The 24,168-nt window shown below is 36.2% G+C and overlaps 1 protein-coding gene across 16 annotated transcripts in view; it reads right to left on the bottom strand.

The window, feature by feature from the left end:
* Positions 1–24,168, bottom strand: part of LOC126179628 (calcium/calmodulin-dependent protein kinase type II alpha chain) — a 1,032,354-nt gene that overhangs the window by 224,296 nt on the left and 783,890 nt on the right. For 13 of the 16 annotated variants that reach the window (XM_049924622.1, XM_049924624.1, XM_049924625.1 and 10 more), the window contains exons 10-11: positions 23,068–23,151; positions 22,706–22,766 (exon numbers count right to left, since the gene is read on the bottom strand). In XM_049924622.1, the coding sequence (XP_049780579.1) occupies positions 22,706–22,766; positions 23,068–23,151 (145 nt within the window). The remainder of the gene's footprint in view (positions 1–22,705; positions 22,767–23,067; positions 23,152–24,168) is intronic. The other 3 variants (XM_049924623.1, XM_049924635.1, XM_049924636.1) reach the window with 1 other exon arrangement.

Below are 24,168 nucleotides of genomic sequence, written 5' to 3'. Positions count from 1 at the left end.
AGAACAAAGAAGAGAGAAATAATTACACAAAGTGGCAAAATGTCTTGTGCCCTCCTCCTCAAATACATAGTAGAAGGAAGTCACCTCCAGTTCATCAAAAAAATTATAAACTGTTTTATATTCTCATTTTATATCTTTCAAAGGCAATTAACATATTTATGTTACCTTATTTCTCTCCTTTTATGATAATTTATTATTAACACAGTAATCTCAAAGTACACTTAAAACAAAGCAAACTGTCTGATCCAATCCTAACAAAAGTTACAATGATATGGGGCACCCATTGTGATATGTTCTTCATCGTATATGTCATAAATTAGTTCTAATGGCAACAACTACAGCTCTCTTTTTTGGCTACTCTGGTATAAAAACAATGTTATAATCTAACTTCTAGCATTCATACAGACTATTAAAATGCTGTATTAGCAAACTCTCAGCAGACTATCTAACAATGACACACAAACCATTACTTATAAACATAGCTACAGATAACAGTAAACTAAAATTGTATGGTATCTAACAGTTATCTGAAAAAATAACTTCATTTTAATCATACTACAGCACTCAAGAATTAACACAAAGTTCCACATGACAATGTTCTATGTAACAGTAACGTTTCTTTTATGTTTGCAGACACAAAAATCAATTTTCACACTGCATCTCACAAAGAAAGAATGAGATAGGAAATATATTTAATTTATTCCACAGTTTTGACAGATCAAGTACATCATTCCACATATGTTTACTATGGCACAATTCAGAACAGGGCTGTTTTCTTGTTAACATTGTTTTATTACATCATGCCTGTTGTGTTGCTGGTGCAGTCTACCACAAACTTTAAATTTGAAACAGGTCATTTACCCAATCAAAAACTGGGAGAAATGAAAGGTGGCTGCACTATGCATACTAAATGTAATCCAGTAAAAACCACTACAGCAAACATTTAAATGCATTGTAGTCCTCAGCATGAATCTAAGAATTGTGCAAGAGTCAGACCAGATTTTACTCTAAGGAAAAATGAAGTGACCACATAGCTACAATTATCACTGGGCTGAGATGATGATGTCAAAGGTGGATGAGCCTTGAAGAACACCACCTATGTGTCATACTACATTTATCAAAATGACAAGAGAAATTTCATTCAGATTCCTTAGGAAGTTTCAGTGGAAATCCTAGATGAGAAGATCAATGGAGAATTTAAAACAACTTACTGGGAAAACAGTGAAGTTCCACACTAACTGATCAACAGAGCATAGTACAAAACATTAGAGTTTACCATTTACTTTTTAGTCTTACATGCAGTAACAGAACAAATAAATACACTAGTAAGAGGGTATGAACTGACTGACCAGTTTGCAGGAACTTAGTAAACTGCCAAAGAGACTGGAACAAATAAGCAAAGTGAAAAAATAAAATAATTTTGAAAACGAATTCTAAACCATTGACTTATCAATGGCATAGTAAAAACACAGTGGAAATGGAAGGGGGGGGGGGGGGGAGGGAGAGGGACATGGATCCACCACAACTTCAATGAGTGATGTCGTATGGATCTGTCTGGGGAAGAACAGGAGAGAGAATCCAGTACATAAATACACAGGGATTTACAAGATTAAGTATGAGTACCAGCAATGAAAAGAAATAAAGTGTGGATAGGTGAGGGATTGAAAACCACAAATGGACAACCAGTTGGTCTACAATAAAATAGGAAAGGAAGAGAAACAGAATGAAGGTACGTAAAGGACTTGTCAACAACAGCATAAGCAATGCTGACGATACAAGCCACAACATAAACTGTGTTGCTGGATCAGATCCCATCATCATGTAAAGGGTTAAGAGGCTTCACTATATGAAAAAGGACACTAATTACCTGAAATAATCAATGAGTTTTGTTACTGTGGATCCAAATAATTAAGCCACACACAGTTCACACTGCAGAATTTCTCAGTGAGAATTTCCTGGGAGAAACTTTGTGATCATCTTGTTGAAAGTCAATGTAAATTTTTCACTCTAGTTAACAAATGGGACAGTGTTACCACACTCAGAACTTTACAGGAGCAGATGATCCTAACAATGACAGGTATAAATGCAGAAAACGATTACTTGTTTGATGTTTACACTGTAATGTCAGAAGGCTAGAAAATGACACTGGAATACACCATATTAAACAAATTTGTCAAGAACTGTATGAGAAGGATGACACTGAATTGATATGACTACATTTGAGAAATTTGTTATGCAGTAGGTACGAGATGTTTCTTTCAATACCCAGATGATGGAAAGCTGTATCTGCAGTATATTCTTAAGATTTTCAGCAGTAAACGCATGGTGAGACATTGTATACCTAAGGAAATGTAAGATACACAATACACATATTTTTGTCATTTCAACATCTTTCCTTGGAGGAGAAATACTTGTATTAAAATGTAGTAACTGACACAACTTGTCCCATATAGAATGTTAGTGTTTTTGAGAAAATCTCTGAGTAAATTGTGTCATAAGTATGATTATGACATCAGTTTGTATATAGTTAGGTGCCAGTCAATGACAAAAACTAGTGGATCATAGGGAAACGACAAATAGTTTTTAAAGAGACAATGATGATATCATCTTGTAGCTTTACTTCCCATGTACACTCGTATTATTTAGTTGTGTAGTGGTGTTTTACATGTTTATAATGTGGAATGGCTGAAAATTTTATATAACATCAAGCTGGTCCACCAATATACTTTTTCCTGCTTAAAATACTGGTGTCCTAAAACAAAGCTGTGTTGCTTGGTAATGGAGGTACAGTATATTGTTGAATCACTGTGTAATTTCAATGAACTTACCAAACAGATTACTCAGCAACCACTAACTTGAATCATCTCTTTAATATCCTTTAATGTTGGAGACTTGGTGTTTATTCATCTTTATACATAGAAGTCTGAGACATAAGATCTAAGATCTTTGCAATCACCATGGCTAAATCATCTATTTAGAGGATCTCATGAGTAGAACATAATATGGCTCTTTGAAACATAATGTGTCTCATGAAACAAAAACAGGAGCTTGATTGCAGTTGGTTGTTATAATAGGCTTTGACAGAATAAAATGCCTCATTAACTGTTATCTGTTCACACAGCAACACTGCTGTAGTGATTACATGATGAGTGAATCAACATCTCATGATACTACCATTTTTCTTCATAAAAATCTTTCAGATTTATAGGGAAAATGAATGCCGTAATTCAGAATCACAAGTTTTCATGAATCAGCCAAATAAAAATCCTTGGACCACATCAGTCATATTTAATTAACTATGAAGCCACAGCTGGCCGGTGTGGCCGTGCGGTTAAAGGCACTTCAGTCTGGAACTGCATGACCGCTACGGTCGCAGGTTCGAATCCTGCCTCGGGCAAGGATGTGTGTGATGTCCTTAGGTTAGTTAGGTTTAATTAGTTCTAAGTTCTAGGTGACTGATGGCCTCAGAAGTTAAGTCGCATAGTGCTCAGAGCCATTTGAAGCCATTTTTATGAAGCCACAAGAGACAGTTATATTCATCTGCCCGAATAGCCACCTGTGTTAGCATGCTGCTTCCAAGTTTTGTGTGTGTGTCAGTAGGGAAGGGAAGAACCAATCAATTAAAACTGATACCATTATTTTAGTTCTGAATAACCAGCATTTTTAGATATTTATTTGGTCATGGTTATAACAGGTTTTTCAATTTTTTTAAATTAGAATTGTGTAAAAAACCTTCATATATATTTGCCATAGTAGCAGTTCTAAAATTTTTGGTTTTTAAATAGCTTTTTGTAAACATAGAGTAATGTTAATTCATAAAATTTCCATTTGCTTTTAAATACTAAGTTATAATAGAAAATGGGAAAAGTGATGAATCCAATTTTAATACCAACACTGACAATTAGAAACCAGTAAGAAACATACAAGAATTTGTACAGCAATGCTGAGATGATAATATACTTGTTGCCCTATGACATGGTGCATTCAAGACTGTACATGTATGTGCAGTGTGCAAGACTTGCCCCTATATGATCTGTACAGTACTTCCTCGCTGTCGTCACCAGACATTGGTTGTATTGTACAATGGCACCATCTGTAACTTCGATATATTTTAGAAAGTATGGTAGGAATAAAGCACAATGCTCCATTTTCTTTAGTTGATTAAAAATGAGAGGAGACACACTAAATGTGGAATGTCATATAAGAAGAAAAGATTCACAAAGTTCCTTGGAAGAGAAGGTAAAGATGTTTGATTTATCCATGATTTTATTGGCTTACTATAAACTTGGGATAATATCTGAACTATAATTTTGTGGTTGCTTCATGTTGAAAAATTGATACCATCCAAAAATGATAAGCCAGAAACTTGTGAACTTTTGTTCTCACCATCACTACGTCTGTATTCTTCACCTTTTCACCTTAGCTAGAGACAGAGAGACTGATTTCTATCAAAGTCTCAACCCTGTATCAATTGAGATCTCCTACTCTTTCATCTCCCTTAGAATTTTTCACTCTTGTTTCAAGGGCAATGTTTATTACTGGAAATAATAGCAATAAAAAACTGAAAATTGTTTATTTCAGAAACCAGTTATCTTGAGCTGTAAAAACTGTTGTTTCAGCTGTAGCCACCATCCTTATGTTCCAGGCTCTGATCAAATCTATCCAGTGGATCAATGCTGAGGGCCTGCGTGCTGAACTGCTTGGGTGTGGTTTTTAGACAGTTTCTCCACACACAACTAGGTGGGTACCATGCTGGTACCCAAGTCCCATCTCAGTTATGAGTCACAAACATTTAGAAAAAGTTACCACACTTCCACATGGATAACACTACACACAGACAGTTGTGGTACACAGACCCCACCCCTACGATGGGTGGGGAGGAGGGGGACAGAGGAGGAATGTAAAGGGATCTGGCCACCCTCTAACATTAACAGTGCCAAATACGATAATGACCATGCCAACTTTGAGTAGGTCTGGGATAAATACAGAAGAAGAAGAAGAAGAAGAAGAATAGATATTTATATTCATGATATGAAAGCAATAAAAATAAAGTCATGAAACATTCACTGAAGTTTAGAGCTACTTCTGATAAATATCCTGAAACTATACAATGAAATCTTGTGTTGAAATGCTGGCAATACTGTCCTTGCATATGACACATTCAAGACACTAATCACTAAAGACATTTGGAGAGCCCCCACTTGTATAACTTTTGTGATGGGTCTCTTTATCAGCAACTCTGATCATAATATAAGGCACTGTACCAACTTCTGACAGTGCCATTTCCACACTTTCCCCAAACTGAATCTGCTCTCACAATGACAGAAATATCTAACTAGGCAGAATTTGTTAGCTTCTTTCATGACTGAAATCCAGAAGTGTAATGTGAATGCAGAAATTTGGACATTGTTGTAATCCATGGAGAGGCCATCCTCAATGCAGTGTTCTACAATTGCCAACTTCCTGAGTGCAGGAGCTGGATTTACCCAACCTATTCTACATATATTTCTTGAATAATTCATTCCATTTGCCCATGGTATGATAGCCTGCAGCCACATTAGGTCTTTTACACACCCACAGTGTGAGCCATCAGACTATCCTTCATGGAAATTGTCTTTGGAGTCAGGTGAAAGGTTACTAAAATTTTAAGTCTGGTAATGATTCAACAAATTTCAAAAGGAAGTTTCCCTAACATGTTGTAGGAAGGTCATTGATATAATTTTTTCCTCTTCACCTTTTTATTCAGGAGCTCCTCCACCTTCAATCTGAACAGCAAAGCTATGCAGATTTTATGCAGTGGCCAATCAATATCCTCAAATACTCTCAAAAATACCAGAAAATGGGAAGTATCAATACTTTAAAGTCTACATAATAAAAGAGATATTTCCATGAATAGAAGTGTGTTAGTCCAAAAGTTGAAACAGTCTGTCCTAGCCATGGGGTCATATTACAAATGTATCATTCACATATGCCCTGAATACTATAGTTTTGAAACAGGCAGAATCTAGTGCCGTCTCCTCAAAATGATGCCTGCAGAAATTGGCCACCAAGGCTAATTACAGCCATTCTCTTGATTTGACAATTAAATTCATAGGTGAAGAAAAAAATATCTAAAAAAAATCATATGCTGAAACAAGGCTCTGAACAATGTATCAAAGTATCTGGGATGAGACAGGGCATAGTAAGGGGAATTTTGATATATTGTTTATATTGTCACCACATATGTCAGTGCATAAAATGTGGCAGTGACATGTTATATACCTGTCCACACTCAGTTAAAAAATTATCTTACATAATCTCTTAAGTGGAGGGAAACTCTTAACTTATTGTAGAATAGATCACTAAATATGCAGCTGAAATTCGATTAACAAATCTGAATTGCTGAGTTCAAGAGTTTTCTCTCTGTTGATACATTTAGATGAGTTACAGATACTATGAGTAGACATCTTTACAAGAGTTACAATATATAAGGTTACAGATAAGGAGCCTAATACATTCAAAACCCAGTATTATTTTCTATGGTTAGCAAGGTCCCATCATGAATGTGAACTTTTGGCAGCCTATATAACCTTGGTAGCATCACACACACATTTTTCAGTATTTTCACTTGTTGAGGGAAGGAGAAAGCATTATAAAATACAACTGCTTTTCAAATTGTGGTTATTTGGGTCTTTGTCTGTCTTATGATATGTAAAATCATATGGCAGCAAAACGGTTGTATTGCCTATTATCTGCTAGTAGGTGTTAGCACACCATTAAGTTTTCACAGTGTTGTCCTTTCTGCAGCAAGGACATCAGTTCTTTTTGGATATTGCTTCTTAATATACTTGCAGGTCTCCTGCCTTGTTTCATCTGTTGAAGTCACAGAAAGTTTCTGGAAAGCTGATTAGTCAGTTATTTGCATGTTCTGTGGATCATATTTATGATATTATAATGTATAATGTGCTAGTTAAGTTTACAAACATGATACATTTCTTTGGTGAAAATATTGCTAAATGTTGGACATGTAAATTATCAGGTTTTTACTTTAATATGATTTTCAGTAACATTTAATAACTGTAATCCAATCAAACATCGATACTGTTTAATCAGAAAGTCATTCACTGAGTACCTGGATTGTCAATCAGAAATAAGTGTTACTTCCTGAAACAGTTTTTAGCACCTGTAGTATGGAAGGGAGATGGTAGCCTAACATATTTTTTTAATACATGTTTTTGCTCTTTTCTGAGCAAAAGTCAGGTTAAGTTGTCCATAGTGCCATATTTATGAATGCTGCTATTATAATGAAATCATGACTAGTCCATCACAACATACTTCATAAGACAGTAAATGTACTGTGAAACTGTTTTTACTATGCTTAGTGTTTTTAAACATTATTCAAAATGAACAACTTTCACAGCACTGATGCATGCTGGGAAAAAGTAATTATAATAGTGTGGGGTAAAGTTTAAGCCTTCACCTAGGTCTGTTGAAATAGTGTTGTCAAACTATCTGTCCATTATGTTAATAGAAGAGCACTGTATCACCATTCCTCTGTTCACACACATGGTCAAACTTTGTTGTCTGGCTAACAGTAGTCACCTCATGAAACAAATCTGATTTAGCCCAAATTCAATCACATAATTCTGTAAACTATGGATGAGTATATCACTGATGTTTAACTGACTGTTCTGGAATGGTTCATTTCATGACATGCGGCACTCTACACTCACATAAAATTTTGTACACATCTGCCTTGCAAAATATTGCATCATCCTTCACGAAACCAACAAGAGTGGCTGTCTTTGGCACTGGTCATAATAATTCTTTCACTGTATGTTTGACAAGGATAAAGATTCATGTAACACTGATTGTACACCTGCCTTCTACACCCAGACAAATCAGTACTGGATAACACACTGCACTGTGATGTATCGCTACATGGACTATGATCACATCAAAATTCTGATACCCACATCACATCAAAAGTCATCTTGTGTAGGACTTGCTCAATTAAAATGATGATTTCAATTTACATGGAAAGTAGAGTCTGGCAGCTGGCTCTCAAACACAATGGTACAATACCCCAGCAATGTTGCCTAAGTTTAAGATCACAACTGATGAAACCACAGCGATTTTGCCTCAGCTGTTAGTGTGGCATACATCATGTACTGAAGGAAAAATTTCACAACAACAGAACCATGTACTCTTATATGGTTGCTTAAATCCCAGGTCTACAGTAAAACCACAAATTAATGGACCCAATTATAAGGAAATTCCAATTTTAATGAATATTCCTATTGGTCACGGGAAAACTCCCAAAAGTACAATGTTATTTCTCCCTGCTTTTAACAAATGTAAAGAAAAAGTCCACTTTTAAGTAATAAACATGAAACATTTTGCAAACTGAAATCCATTTTTTACATAATTCCTAACAGGTTTTAGTGAGTTTCTCATTTCTTTCCAGTTCACATAGGTTACAATATTTGCTGTGTAACATAGTACATGGTAACTGATTCAACCTGTTGACCTGTGTCTAGATCGTTGTCAGTAACTTGATTTCCCTTGTAATGATACCGACAGATGTGTTGAAAAAATTGGAAATTGATTTACAAGTGACTTTGTGCACTTGATCTGATGTCAAAGTCACTGAGTGAGCCTACAAAGTGCAAATAATGTAGTTGTTTGGTTGCTGGAGTGTCAAAGGTATCAATTTTACTCTTGTGGAGTATAATTTACTGATAACAATTCAGAAAAAGCTGATGATGACAATCTTAACAAAAATTTTCCAAAACCATGAAGAAATGTGATTTAGTACAGTCTATATGAGCATCATATTCAAAAATAAGAAGTATTCTTTAATGCCAAAGCTAAGCATTCCTGTGGATCCAAAAAAAGAACATGTGTATGTCTACATTCAATGATGTGGAAAATATTCTTCTAAAGTTGTTTCAAGGACTGAGAAGTGGAAGAATTCCTATAAGCAGAGACCCACTATGAGGGAAGTCTCACGAAATTGCTCTGAAGATCAACATTGCAAATATCAGTGCATTGATTGGCTGGTTGAATCATTTTAAAAAATATCATAATCTGTTGTTTCAAAGAGTAAGTGAGGCTCTGATTACAGAAAGTGTGAACTATTGGAAGAACATTGCATTGCCATGATTGGTACATGGTGACAAGCTCAGATGCATTATGAAAGCTGATGAAACTGACATCTTTCATAATTTATTTCCTGCATAATCATATTATGTAAAGGGCAAAAAATGTCACAGAGGTAAAAAAAAGTGAAGCAAGGATGACAATGCTACTATGTGTCAGTTATGATGGAAGTGAAAAGATGACATCAGTACTAATTCCCAGGTGTTTCCAAGACATAAAAATACTACCAGTACTTTGTACTTACAAGTACGACAGCAGTCCCTGGAGATGTCAGAAATCTTTATGACTTCTTCAGGTGTTTGGATGTTAAGATCAGTTTACCATGAAGGAAAATTGTGACCAATGTCCTGTAGGCCCATATATCAAACAAACAATTTCTGAGAAATGTAAATGTTGTGTTTCTTTTGCCAAATTTTGCAAGTCACTTGCAGCCTCTGTCATAGTACAGTCTGTGAAAGCCAGTGGGGGTGGGGTGGAAGACAGTCTGAGCCTCCTAACATATCCCCCTGCCCCCTCCCATTCCTACCCATCCCCAGTCCACCCAGTTGGAAAAATTACTATTTTGTGATAGGTTTTCGGTTTTAGACATGACCCATCTGTGGTCTCAACAGGTTGAAGCTTGCTCACTTTGTTTGGAAAATTGTAATTAAAAATTGAAATGTCTTCCTTTATAATGGTGGCCGCCTTTACATTGTTCTCTCTTTTGATGGAATATTTGGACACTGTGCCTAGTTGCCTAGTGTGCTGTACAATCTTTGTACATGTCGCAAGACAGTTTTTGAGTCTACATTATGAGTTTTAGTTTTTCATTGACTATATGACACTTATTGTAAAAAAAAAAAAACATGGTGGGAATAATTATGTTGATTTGTAGATTATAAAGCTATGTTGTGGTTTGCCTCAACCTTTGACAAATGTGTCACCTGGCACCCAGTTGAAATAATATGGTCCTAGAGTCAGCTGTCTTCAGTCTGACAAGTGATGTCTCAAACTAACATCTTTTGCAAATAAGCCTGTTGGCAATTGCACATGACAGTGTATGTTTTTCTCATATTGCTCAACTTTATGAGTTTTCATAGGCCTATTGTAACTACTTGTACCTAGTATGTACTTCCATTCCTGATGTTACATGGCCTTGTATTAATTATATATTGTCTTTTGTGTTAGTTTTCCCACAGTTAGCTGATGATGATTACTCAAAACATGTCATTAATAAAGCTTTTAGTGATCAAAATGTTTCCATGAAATTCTACATGCCAACTGGAGATAAAACCTACATTATCTGTTTCACGGTTAGGGGCAATGATGGCTAAGTATTTGAGATAGACTACTCTAGATTTTTAGTGTGCAGCAATTACAGTCAAACTTACAAGAAAGAAATGTTCTAATCTTTGTGTTACTTCTCGGTACTCTTGACCTAATAAACAGTAGAACATTGGTCGCCATTTCAGAAATATGCATGTAGGGATAAATAATGCCTGATCTTTGTATAACAAGTGTGCAACTTCAATACTAAGAGCACACACATGCAAAATGGCATTTAGGAATTATTATGACACATACAGAAGAATTAGAGGTGAAACACATATAGTTCATAGCAAATGCTTTCTCCCACTGCTGCCATCTGACTGAGGTGAAGATTGATCTTGACTGGTGTGGAATATATAGGAGCCTGTAGAGCCAGGGTAGCAGATTGCTGGGAGGAAATGCTGCAGCCATTGCATAGCTTTTTATTTGAGAATGGTTCTGAACAAACTAGTCATTTGAATAAAAGATAACTTGCCCATTTAGTTGTGAGCACACTATACAACTCATCATGGTCAGCTTCAATAGCATCTTCAAAACACAAGTCATTTGGACCCTCCTCACACAATAGCTTTTCATGAACTGCTCTGGTGAAAACACCCCCTGCCATATATTCCTCATCCCTGCAACATCTCTGGCTTCAGTATCTGTCAGTCCCTATTCTTTATCTGCTTTCAGCCATGCTGTTCACAGCCCATTCAATCCTTCTGCAAAACTTTTTCACTTCCCTGTTCCTACTCCCCTTAGTCAGGGATTACTGTCACTGTGTGTGTGTGTGTGTGTGTGTGTGTGTGTGTGTGAGGGAGGGAGGGAGGGAGCGTAAACTACGAAATTTTGCTTTCTTTCCTATGTGCCCTCCACTGCTCAGAACCTTGCCAATTTGGTGATTAGTTACCTATCTTCATAGAAATATTATGTCTTGAGAAGTGCACAAACATTAACGGAACAGTCACCTACCTCCTAGGACAGGGGAAGAACGGTATTTAAAATTGCAGAATGAAGGAGATGATACCATCAATAAGATTTTTTATTCTCTTGTGTAATACATGAAGTTGAAATCAAAACATCTGCTTTCAAATAAATGTAGCCCTAACAAACAATCTCACTACATGAGCTAATGGCAAATCGCCCGAAATGCTTTACTCCATAGATATAAACTATAGCACAAAGTAGATGATCAATTAATCAGCAAAATACAACAGCTACAGTCTCAACAGTACACATACACACACATAATGTAATACCAGACTGCGAATGCTCCAAGTATGTGCAATGTAAGAGACTATTGAGAATTATAATTGACTTTCTTTGATATGAAATAACTGTTTATTTGAAGAATCACTTCATAACCATGTCTGAAAAACAGTGAACAATATTACAGGGATTTCATGACTTACTTAAAGCAGATACCTAACTCTTTTCATTTTGCCAAATTTATTTCTATTTTGGGAAAATGGGTGACACACATGAGAACCTTCAACATTGTATGATAAGATGCAAGATTCTGTCTTCTTATGTTCCTCACCCAGTCCCATGATCAATGATCAATAAGTATGGGATTTTAAATATCTAGTCCCTTCTTGTCAATACTCATTCTCTTCTACATTATTTTTCACATAAGTAGTGAGCTACCTTCAAACCAAATATAAATGACACCTATAAATTTTATTCACAACTAGAACTTTTAAGTCACACTATTTGACATTACTACACAAGGACAAAAAGAAGCTAAAATTTACACCTGTAGGAACACAAAATATAATTCCTCTCAAAGTCTTTCAGATTAAGAAAGTTCCAAACACATTTTCTCTTAATAATTATGTAATAAAATAATAGTTGCAATAAAACAATAGTCGTACTGATGCACATCAACAGTTAATTAATGATATGTATATGGAATGTTTATTTCACTGCATTTGTACCAACTTACTAACATAAATCTGTTGTTAACTTCCGTTAATAATTAACATTTTCTGCTGTATCGTCATTTATTTCCTTTCAGTCTGAACTGTGAGCACTCTTCCCTTTGCTATCAGCATTCCCAAAATATAGGTTCTGATGCAACATCTGTTGATATTTAACACATTCTGAATTTTGTCCAGTATATATGTCACAGAAGCCTGCATAATGACGAAGCACACTGCACCTCTTCATAGCTTTTCACAACTAAATTAGAAACAACAAATATATAAGACAAAATCTCATTAGATGTAAGCCAGAAGCAAACTTTCTATACTGTGCAAACTTTCGCAGTGCTTTTGCATGGTACAGTTCTGTTCTCTGAACTAAGTCCATTGCATCATTTAAAGCAATAACAATTGCAACTTTGTGGTAGTAACAGTGAAGTAATACAGAAACATTCATGTTGAAACTATACTTATTGTGTTCTGGTGCAACTTTTAAGCACTAAGAGGTATGCAGCAAGAAAAAACACTTTTTGTCAACAGAGCACAAAAATTGAAATAAATAAATTACACATCTAAAAGCTGTGCCTAGACTATTTCCTCAGAGATAGTCCTGAAGCCTGTTATATGCTAGCATTATCGAATATTTACCTCACTATACTTTTCTACAGACATACCACAACTAACAACATTATCAATGAGATATATTTTGATAGGTGAATGTTTAAGTGACAAATATAGGACTGAAGAGCACTTTGGACCACAATAAACACCGAGAGGAATATATGGCATAAAACAAATCATCATGTCTAGTCTTTTTCAGATTTTTGTATGATTACATTATGACCATTTACTTCAGTGTCTATGCACTAAAAACGTGTTCTACTTAAAATATGAGCTTAATGATATATAATTATCACCTTTCTAACCAAAGAGATGAACAAAAAACTAAATTTAAAAAGAAGGGAAATGATAAGACCATGAAGATAGAAGAAGATGACAAACAACATAAAAAAGACTAACAAAAAAATGTGAAAGAGCAGCAAATAATTCAGAAAAAGAGTAACATGGAGTTGTAAAGGAGAAGAATGAAATGAGTTAATCAATAGCTGAGAAGACCTTAATAAAGGTAAATTCTAGATGTGCCTAAAATGAAAAATGTACATTCCAGAGTAAAGTAATTACGCATAATTTGCTGTAGATATTATTGGCAGGCAAATAGGGTAGTTCAATGTATCACATAACTAAGTTGTCATCAGACATTGTACGTTGCATTGCATCTGCAAGGCTATATATGTATTGGACTATCCACATGCTATCTGTCAAAGGTGTATCATGAGTATCTCATCTGTCACCAGAGCCTACTGGCATGGCCACAAACTGTTGACAATAAGAGTTATTTTTTACTATGATAGATTTTAACACAATATTGGAGGGCTGCAGTAAAGCAAATTACTTGACAATGATCAACAACAACTGCTGATTAACAGTCATGTAATTCAAAACCCCCTTGCTATGGGATACAGAAGCCACTGCCTCACAAGTGTATGTCTGCTCCAAGTGTATGTCTGCTCATACCCTGTCGGGGGTCACAGAGACTAGCTGCATTTTAAGTGGGAATGACAATTCATGGACCAGGGGTAGTGTCTATGAACAGGAATCAAAATTTTCTGTATCCTGGGTTTGAACCCAGTGACTATTTAAATGTTGAATAAAAAACATCAGCAATGGCAGCCAAAGACCTCCATTATAAGAAGTAATCCTCATTCTGCAATGGTCCCGTGAAAGACGGCAGAGGAGTGGACACAATTTCAGGTTAACTTCTTGCCCTTGAGGTGTGAACTGCTCCGATAATGTAGAAATATCAGCAACAATGAATGTGAACAGAATGCAGAGGGCAATGGGAACCACTGTATTATAGACATATAATGTGTATCCACAGGACATGTGGCCTGTAATTGAAAAATGTCATGATGATCTTTCCACTGGCAAAAGACTCCAAACTAATCTCTTATTCAGATCTCCAGGAAGCGACTACCAAGGGAGAGGTGACCATGAGAAAAGGACGCATAACCAATGAAAGGGTAACAGTCTATGAGTCAGGGTGTGAACTGTCAGAAGTTTGAACATGGCAGGGAAACTAGAAAATCTGAAAAGCAGAATGCAAAGGTTCAGTCTAAATATAATGGAATCAGCGGAGTGAAATCAAAAGAACACAAGGATTTCTGGTCAGATGAATGCAAGAAAATATCAATAGCTGCAGAAAATGGTATAACAGGAGGAGGAGGAAGGTAGGGTAGAGTGTAAGTTACTGGGAAAATTTCAGTAATAAGATTTTTCTAACCAGAATCAGCAGCAAACCAACATAAACAACAACAGTTCAGGCATGCATGCCAATGTCACAAGTAGAAGATGAAGATATAGATAAAGTATATGAGGATATTGAATGAATAATTTAGAAGGAGATAATAATCTAAGAATCATAGGAGACATAAATGTGGTTGTAGGGAAAGTTAGGAGAGAATATGAGCTTGGTAGTAGGAATGAAAGAGCAGAAAGACTAATTGTGTTATGCAAAACATTTGAGATGGCAATAGTGAATACTCTCTTCAAAAATCAGAAGAGGGTAAGATATACATGGAAAAGGCCTGTAGATACAGGAAGATCTCAGCTGGATTACATCATTATTACACAGAGATTCTGAAATCAGATATTGGATTGCAAGCATTCTCAGGAGCAGACACAACTCTGACCACAATGCAGTAGTGATGAGGAGTATGCTGAAGTTCAAGGGACTAGTTTGAAAGTATCACTGTACAAATAAGTGGGATACTGAAGTATTGAGAAGTGATGAGATGCATTTGATGTTCTCTGATGCTATAGATTCTGTATGCTGTATTAGGCAGTTCAGCTGAGTGGAAATTTACATTTCTAAAAAGGGCAGTAACAGATGTTGGGCAAACAAACATAGCTACCAAGAAAATAAATGTGAAGAAACCTTGGGTAACAGAAGAAATAGTTGCAAAAATATTAGGAAAAGGGTAGATTGCTGCTCATCTTAAAGATGACATAATGAGATGCAGGCAGGTACAACAAAAAGATTGTTTCACGTTTAGCTTTCAGCCAAAGCCTTCTTCAGAAAAGAAAAACTCCACACACACACACACACACACACACACACACACACACACACATAAAGAAAAGCAAGAACACCTTTCACACACATGACCACCATCTCAATTACCTTAACTGTCATGTTGAGTGGCAATCTGGAATGGGGCAGGAGAGGCGGAAGAATAGCAGAGTATTGGTGGGGCAGCGGGGGGAGGGGGGGAAGGAGAAGAGTGCTCTCCAGTGGAGTGCACAGGGAATGACAAGACTGAAAAGTGCAATGTTGTGAAGCTGTGCGTGGTGGGAGTGGGTGTGACTGGTGTGGGGGTGGGGGTACGTACATTGGTAGAGGGCAGCACGTGATGAGGGTGGGGGACTTTAATAGAGAGGAGGTGATAGGACAGAGGGGGTGGAAACTGTTGGGTGGACGATGCGCTGACAGTTAGTTGTGACAGGCTGAGGCCAGGATAATTTGAGCACCAGAGAATTTGTTGTAAGGATAACTTCCATCTTCATAGTTCAGAAAAGCTGGTGGTGGAAGGGAGGATCCATATGGCCCGGGTTGTGACGCAGACACTGAAATCAAGCACATTGTGTTCAGCCACATGTTGTGTCACAGGATGGTCCACTTTGCTACAGGTTTTTATATTGGTATGACTACCAACCAACTATCCACCAGGATAAATAGCCACCATCAAACTGTGGAAAAGAGCTTGATAGACCAACCTGTGGTACAACATACAGCTGAATATGCTTGATTTCAACGGCTGCTTCACAACCTGTGCAATCTGGTACCTCCTCTGTACCATTAGTTTTTCAGAAATGCACAGATGGGAGTTATCGTTGCAACAAATTCCCACTCCCAAAATTATCCTGGCCTCAACCTACAGCAAAGTACTCTCTGCATACCCTCCACCCAACAGTGTCCACTCCCTCTGTTCTATAACCTCCTCCCTATTCACATCCCTTCATGCTCATTGCCTGCCATGCTCTGCCAGTGCTCCTGGCCACCTTTCCCCTTCCCTTCCCTGCTCCTCTCCTCTCCACCCCTCATCCCCCAAATAATCTTCCTGCCCCACAGCCTTCCTACACTGATCCTGTCGGTCTTGTCATGCCTCCATTTATTTCTTGCATGCTCAAGCAGACATCCTCCCACCCTGTGGTCTGATCCCCTTCCCTGCCCCACTCCAGATTGATCCTCAACATGACAGTTGCACTCGGTGTGTGTGTGTGTGTGTGTGTGTGTGTGTGTGTGTTCTGAAGGAGGATTTGGCTGAAAGCTCAATGAAGAGCAGACAGGCAGAAAAAGTACACTGAGGGCCTCTATTAAGGGAAAGACTTGTCTGATGATTACATGGTAGAAAAAAAATGGGAGTTGATATTAAACACACAGGAGACTCAGAGTTTAATAGAGCTTTAAAATTAAATCCAAGATGTAATGCTGACGATATTATGTGAAGGCCTTTAGGCCAAAAACTCAAATGTATGGCAATCTTTTTGTTGTGCCAGTCTGCAATTCAACACTCTTTTAACAGCAATCTTTTTGTTGTGTCACTCTGCAATTCAACACACTTTTAACAGAGCTTTGGAAGACTTGTGATCAAATAAGACAAAAAAGATAGATAAAATTCCTCCAGAATTTCAAAAATTATTTGGGAATGTTGCAACAAAATGTTTGTTCAAGTTGAGGTGTAGACTCTACGAGTCTGTAGACATAAGGCTTTCACAAAAATACCATCTACACAGTACTAAAGACAGCATGGGCAGATACCTGCCAGAACTATCAATCAGCTTAACAGTTCATGCAACCAAGTTGCTGACAAGGACTGAAAAGAAAGATGAAGATCTGTTAGATGATGACCAGTCCAGCTATAGATAAGGGCACAAGAAAGGCAATTTTAACATTCCAACTGGTGATGGAGTTTTCAACCTGGAATAAGCATTTGCCAATGCAAAATGGTGCAAGATCTCCAAAATTCAGAGAAAAATAGGAATGAGCTGCAGGGAAAGCTGAATATATGCAACATGTACAAGAACAAAGAGTGAACAATAAGATTGCAAGACCAGGAACAAAGTGCTCAGATTAAAAAGGGTTTAAGACAGGGGTGTAGTCTTTCACCCCTACTGTTCAGTCCATACATTGAAACAGCAGATATGTAAATAAAAGAAAGGTTCAAAAGTGGGATTAAAATTCAAGGTGAAAGGATATCAATGATAAGATTTGTGATGGCATTCCTATCACCAGTGAAAGTGAAGAACAATTACAGGATGTGGCGAATGGAATGAACAGTCTAGTGAGTACAGAATATAGATTGAGAGTAAACTGAAGATAGACTAAAGTAATGAGGAAAGTCAGAAGTGAGATTAGTGATAAACTTATCTGAACAGGAGAGCTTCAGTAGGTGAAGTAGACGATTTCTGCTAACTTGGAAGCAAAATAACACAAGACAGACAAAGCAATGAGAAATAAAAATCAGATTAGGATAGGCAAGAGCATATTCCTGGCTTAAAGGTCAAGTAGAATCAAACATTGGCCTTAATATGAGAACAAAAATTCTGAGACTGTAAGTTTGAAGCTTAGCACTGCATGGTAGTGAATTGTGGAGTATGGGAAAACAGGAAAAGATGAAGACTGAAGGATTTGCGGTGTGGTGCTAGGGATGGATGTTGAAAATTTGGTAGACTAACAAGGTAAGGAATGAGGTGATTCTCCACAGGATTGATGAAGAATGGAACATGTGGATAACTCTGACAAGATGAAGGGAAACAATGAAAGGACATGTACTAAGACAATTGGAAGAACTTACATGGTACTAGAGGGTGCCATAGAGAGTAAAAACCATAGAGAGAGACAGTGACTGAAATACATCCAACAAATAATTGAGAACATATGGCACAAGTGTTACTTTGAGATGAAGAGCCTGGTGCAACAGCTGTCTATCCATATGAATGGCCACCATCAAAATGTGGCTAAGAGTAAAACCAGCCATACAACTGCTGAACATACTGCACACAACAACACCAAAAAGTTCAGCAGCTGCTACAGGAATTGTGTCATTTGGATTCTGACTCCCCTACCCTCTTCAGCGTTCACTAGCCACCTTCCTTGGCTGCTTCTGTTCCATTTCCTTGATCTCACCTTCTCCTCCCTATCTTTTTTTCACTTTGTTTCCCTGCTGCCCACACCTTATGGTCCCTTTCCTCCTCTTAACTCTCTCATGTTCATTCACAGAGTTGCATTGATAGCTCATTCTATCCTCAATTTGTTTCTGCATCTGTCATACGTTGTATCCACACTTTGTCCCTATGCCATTTTACCCTCTCCCTGTCGCAAAACTCCACCCTTCCCCCCATCTCATCTCAACCAAACCAAACCAAACCAAACCAAACCAAACACACACACACACACACACACACACACACACACACACACACACACTTGTTTGTTAATACCTTCATATTTTCTTATATTGTAAGCATTTCTAGTGTTTTGTTTACTTTGAAGTTAAAAATATATGGAATGGGCAAAGTCAGCAAGTACAAAAAACACAAACAGATGGTGCACATGGATGTATCATGGAGCTCTGCACCACATTTATTATGAAATGAAATCCATTTCTTAGGTCACTTCCCAGGATCTCTCATCTGTATAGTTTTTGTTTTGTTTTTATTTATTTATTTATTTTTTTTTTTACTTAATGGTAATCTGAATACATCTAACTGTTATATTTTACATAAAAATTATTCTATTTCTTAATGAAAGTTAGAAAAACAATGACTGACATTCACAGAGTACACATCTCAAACAGTATCGAGTCTTTTCATCACTAAGTAATACCTAAAGAGAAGGCAGCATTTGTTTATGAAGAGAATTAGAAAGTACTATCAACTGAGGTAGCAAACATCTCTCTTTTACTGGACTTTGTGCCCCAAAGCTTCTGGCAATGATTAGCAATATTCTTTTGTATACATCTCATGGAATGCCGTACAGTGGTCAGACAGATATGCAGACAGATTATTATCTTTGAGTACCTTCAAATTCATTTCATGGAAACAAGTATGGGAAGTATGCACATGAGAAAACGAATGACATTTGTGAATGCTGTGGGGAAAACACAGTGGCCTTTACCATTTACATTTTTTGAATGTTTCTCTTTTTTGGGTTAAATTTTTACAGTGCTGATTCAAGTGGAACAATATAGTGTTTGCAGGGAAAGGAATGGTGTTGCAATAGGTCAATAGTTAACAAAAACAGTGAAACTGGGGAGAGAAGTGAAGTCATCTTCTGTCTTACAAGCTAAAATTTACTTAGTAAAACTATTGCTGCTCTAACATAGCTTTTTTTTGTTTAAAAAATGGAGCATATCAAAGAAAATTAACCTACTTCTGAAATACTGCTTCCTGAATAACATATCATCAGTTCACATTTTAGATGCATTTTTGACCTCAATCTCTCTTCCAGTTGAGGTGTAGTGTAAAATAAACCAGTGAGTATGCCTTTTACTGTTTTTATTCTTTTGAATACATTCACAGCTGATGCAAATCTAATCAGTATATAATACTTTATCTATTGTGTATGTCACAATGTCACTGAAACAACTGGTACTAGGAAAAAATCCAACTAAATACTACTAAACTACTGTCTTATAAGCTATCAGCCTGTTGATTTGTCATTGCCTCATACTCTGACTAAGTCTTCAATGGATGGTACCACTGCAAGGGGCCGAGAAGACGATGTTACAGTCCCGTCAATGAGGAAAAGCCCCTAGTAAGACTGAGGATCTAACAAGTCATCAATCATGAGGCAGTCTGATATAGAGGATAACAATATAACTGCAATAAAGCAGTAAAGAAAGTAAATGGTTTTTCTTCCTCCACATCTCCCCCACCCCAAATGTTTCTGCCTGAAATACCATACCAGAATATGTCACTAGGGTTTTAGCAAATATTTACGTAAAATGAAATATTTACTAACTGCTGAAACAGGAAGAAATAGATAACAACCAGCACTAAAATTCCAAAAAATTGTTGAATCTTCAGTTTTCACAACTTTTCAAAGCTCTTTCACTGAGAGAAAGGAAAACAAACATTAAAGATTTTTTAAAAAATTGTGAAAGAATTGTGTATGTGGTTTGAGCAGTTACAATTACAATTCTTATTACTGAAAATTAAATCTAGAGATATATGGTGCAGATTTACATAAGATTTTCTTTACAGAAAGTTGTTTCAGAGGTGGGTAAATTTCGTTCAACTCGCGTGCATCATGAAAAATCATTTAGCCACCAATGGATCAGTAAAATTAGTAATCTATGTACAATATTTAAAAAATTGGAATAAAGATGATCAGTGTTTAAATGTGCAGCACTATTGCAGCAACAACACTCAATACATCATTTTGACCTAATTAATAACAATAAGTAATTTATACAGTATCAAACTACAAGGATCAGTAAACTTAAACTTTGGGTTGATGGAATAGTTAGGTGCCCTGACCAAAATTTTACAAGTAACAGATATGCAAATAATCTGTACATATATGTCACCACAGATATCTTCATAATAACAAAAGAAATAAGGAATTTACTTATGTTGCCACTTAAAACCAGAGGTAAGAAATACAGCAGGTAATGGTTCACCCAAGTGGGATAGGTCAACAATTTTGAAAATGTTTACCTGAGACATACAACAAACTATGACTTTATGTAAATTTGGTTTCGAAGTTTGTAAAATATTATACAGAAGTGCCATAAAATATACACGTATCTCACCACTGATAATTTCCAAGGCAGCTTACTTGACCAGGTATCTACACACTCTAACTACTGTACATAAAATACCTGAAGAATTCTGTGCCATTCCGATATAATCTAATGTAATTACAGCATGTCCTAAAGGAAAAGGTGCAGTCACACTGTACACTTAGCATACATATGCAGTACTATGACTAATAGCTAACTGCACTAAGGATAACATAAACTACACATTATCCCTACTAGTACTACAATCAAACAACTTCAAATTTGTTAAATGAAGACATTTGAGTGTTCAAGTGATCTTGTACTTTTCATTTACAAGGAGCAGTGCTTCAAAAATCAATATGAGAACACAAACAATTAGTAAACAAGTAACAGTGAAATCTCCATTCATGAATGCCATTCATTGCATATATCTAAAGCATGATGTCATGTCGCTGCAAATTTATTGTGTAACATCAGTCAGTGAGCATTCAATGATGAAAAACTGAGCAATGACTGATAATTTTTTTCATTGAAGAATCATAATGCAAAAGATGTCACATTATATCTTAGGATTCTCAACACTGAAAGTTGACATATTTGTCTTGAGTATTGATGTAACAGAAACTGTACATTTTCCCTATGAAATGGTTTCCTAGTGAGCCTAAATGTATTCAGAATGTATCACAGGCTATCTGGGGTCTCTAATTTGTCCCTTCGTTCCACAATAAAAGAAAAGACTCTATTAATATGTCAGTTTTGTGACTGTCAGTGCCCTTAATGCTTAGCTAAACTTAAGTATCACAAAATCTGCAAACATGGTTACAAATATAAAATCCATATCCTGATACACTGCTTATCCACTGCACATGATATTGAATTAAAGCCATTACCAGGCTGAAGGTACAAGCTAACGTTGTTTGATCAGATTACTACTTTGAAAACACTCAGAAGCTGCAGCATAAGGAAGCAAATATTATACATCAGTATGACTGGTGGCATCCTACGTGGTAGTGATTTTGATATATAGGCTGAAAAAAATCAGGTGGTGTCAAAATTAACATATTCTCTTCCAAGCTAGTACAATTTTCACTTTGTCTCCAATGACACTTAAAATCCATCTATAATTAGGTGGAAACTCTGGTTAAATTAAATCAAAGGAATAATACAAGTATGGCTGCAATATTTTTATCATTTGTCAGAACTTTCTCGAGCTCTAATGTTTTCAAGCCTACCCATCACCCCCATTGAAATACAAGGATGAAAAATTTTCAAAACAATTTCATTAATTTACGTGAATAGAGGCAAGTGATTGTGACTTTTAAGGTAAAATGGGATGCATTACAATTAGATTAAAAAAAATATTTTTCACCCAACATACAATAGATATCATGTAGTGAATGACATTCATTAGGGGTGCACATTCAAAATGGGAGAGGGATGATGTGCCCACTTTCCACAGTACCACACACATGTAATCCACCAGTTGTGGGGTCCGGAGGTACTTACCATGAGCATCATACTTACTGGAAAAATTGCGAGTTGCAAGCATGGTTGTTAGAATAGCACCCTAGAACAAATGTAAAATATTTAGAGGGTTACGACGCCCAAATACAAATGCAGATTATATATAAATGAACTGAAAGTATAATTCATTTAGATGTCCAACAACAGGTTTATTGTAGCTACTACCAGCAGTAATTTTATAAAAGGTAGTAACTTTACAGAAAGTCTGAAGAAGCAAAAATAGTAAACTCCAAAAAGGAGATATTCCTTGAGAATTTAGAATACTCAGTTCTACTTTAGTGCTGAATGGTAATTAATGTGAATTAATTAACACATGTAAAGCTAATTTTAGTAACTTGTCTCACCTTTAGCTTACGCCTTGCATTGAACTTCTTCAGACAATCAACAGTTTCTTGTCTGTGGACCACTGATGCAACACGTTCCCTTTGCTGAAACAGAAAGACAAGGATATGTTTCAGTAGGTTCAGAATACCACATGTAAATCAAATGAATTTTTAACTCATAAACATACAAAATTTGTCAAATATAACAGAAATACTAGCAAATAGACAAAATGGAAAACAGAATCTACCAAACACTATCAGAAGTAACCAAAACTGTAAGTCTAGTATAATGTGTGAATAAATGACTAATATTTAAAAGAAAGTGTATTTTAGTATGTGCAGAAAGTTAAAGAAATACTGTCCTACCACTCAACAGAATTATTTTGCTTATAAAAATTTTATAGGTTCAATGAAACCTGAATGTCGCTGTGCAAATTAAACCCTAGCAGAAATAGGAAATATTGGAGAATTTATGGCCCAATTACCTCATACTTTGTACTGCTTTTCAGTAGATGAGTACAACACACCACATCAGGGCATTCATTAGACACGTAAAATAAAATTTTCATTTTGGGAACAATGTTACTCATACAGTGAAATAATAAATTTTCTACTCAAATCACTCTCATCATTTTGGAATACACGTTACTTGAACATATAAGTGGAAACACAATTTTGTTGAATGTCTATGTGAAAAGATAATTATGGTTTTTAGTAAAATCCAGAAAACAAAGTTTGTTTAAAAGAGAGAGAGAGAGAGAGAGAGAGAGAGAGAGAGAGAGAGAGAGAGAGAGCAAAATTGTTTCTAAGGCCAGCAAAATACAACCAATTGCTTATTAAGTAGAAACATCACTTTTCAACAAAGAATGTCAAGAGTCATCTAAATTTTTTAAACCAAACTCTCCATTTAAGCAAATTTTTGCGAAACTCAAGTCAACACGTACAAAGCATGGGTTAACGGATATGTGAAATTTGCAAATTATAACATTTATTTCTTTAAATTACATTGGTTGAAAAAACATTGATTGCTACCACAAAAAGCTTTGATTTGTGTTTCAGATCTATAATCATAAAACAAAGATGTAAACTGCTATGTTGCATGATAACACAAAAAAGTAATCA

The sequence above is a fragment of the Schistocerca cancellata genome, chromosome 1 (assembly GCF_023864275.1).
Source record: "Schistocerca cancellata isolate TAMUIC-IGC-003103 chromosome 1, iqSchCanc2.1, whole genome shotgun sequence".
Lineage (NCBI taxonomy): Eukaryota > Metazoa > Arthropoda > Insecta > Orthoptera > Acrididae > Schistocerca > Schistocerca cancellata.
This window is presented reverse-complemented; position numbering and strand designations above follow the sequence as displayed.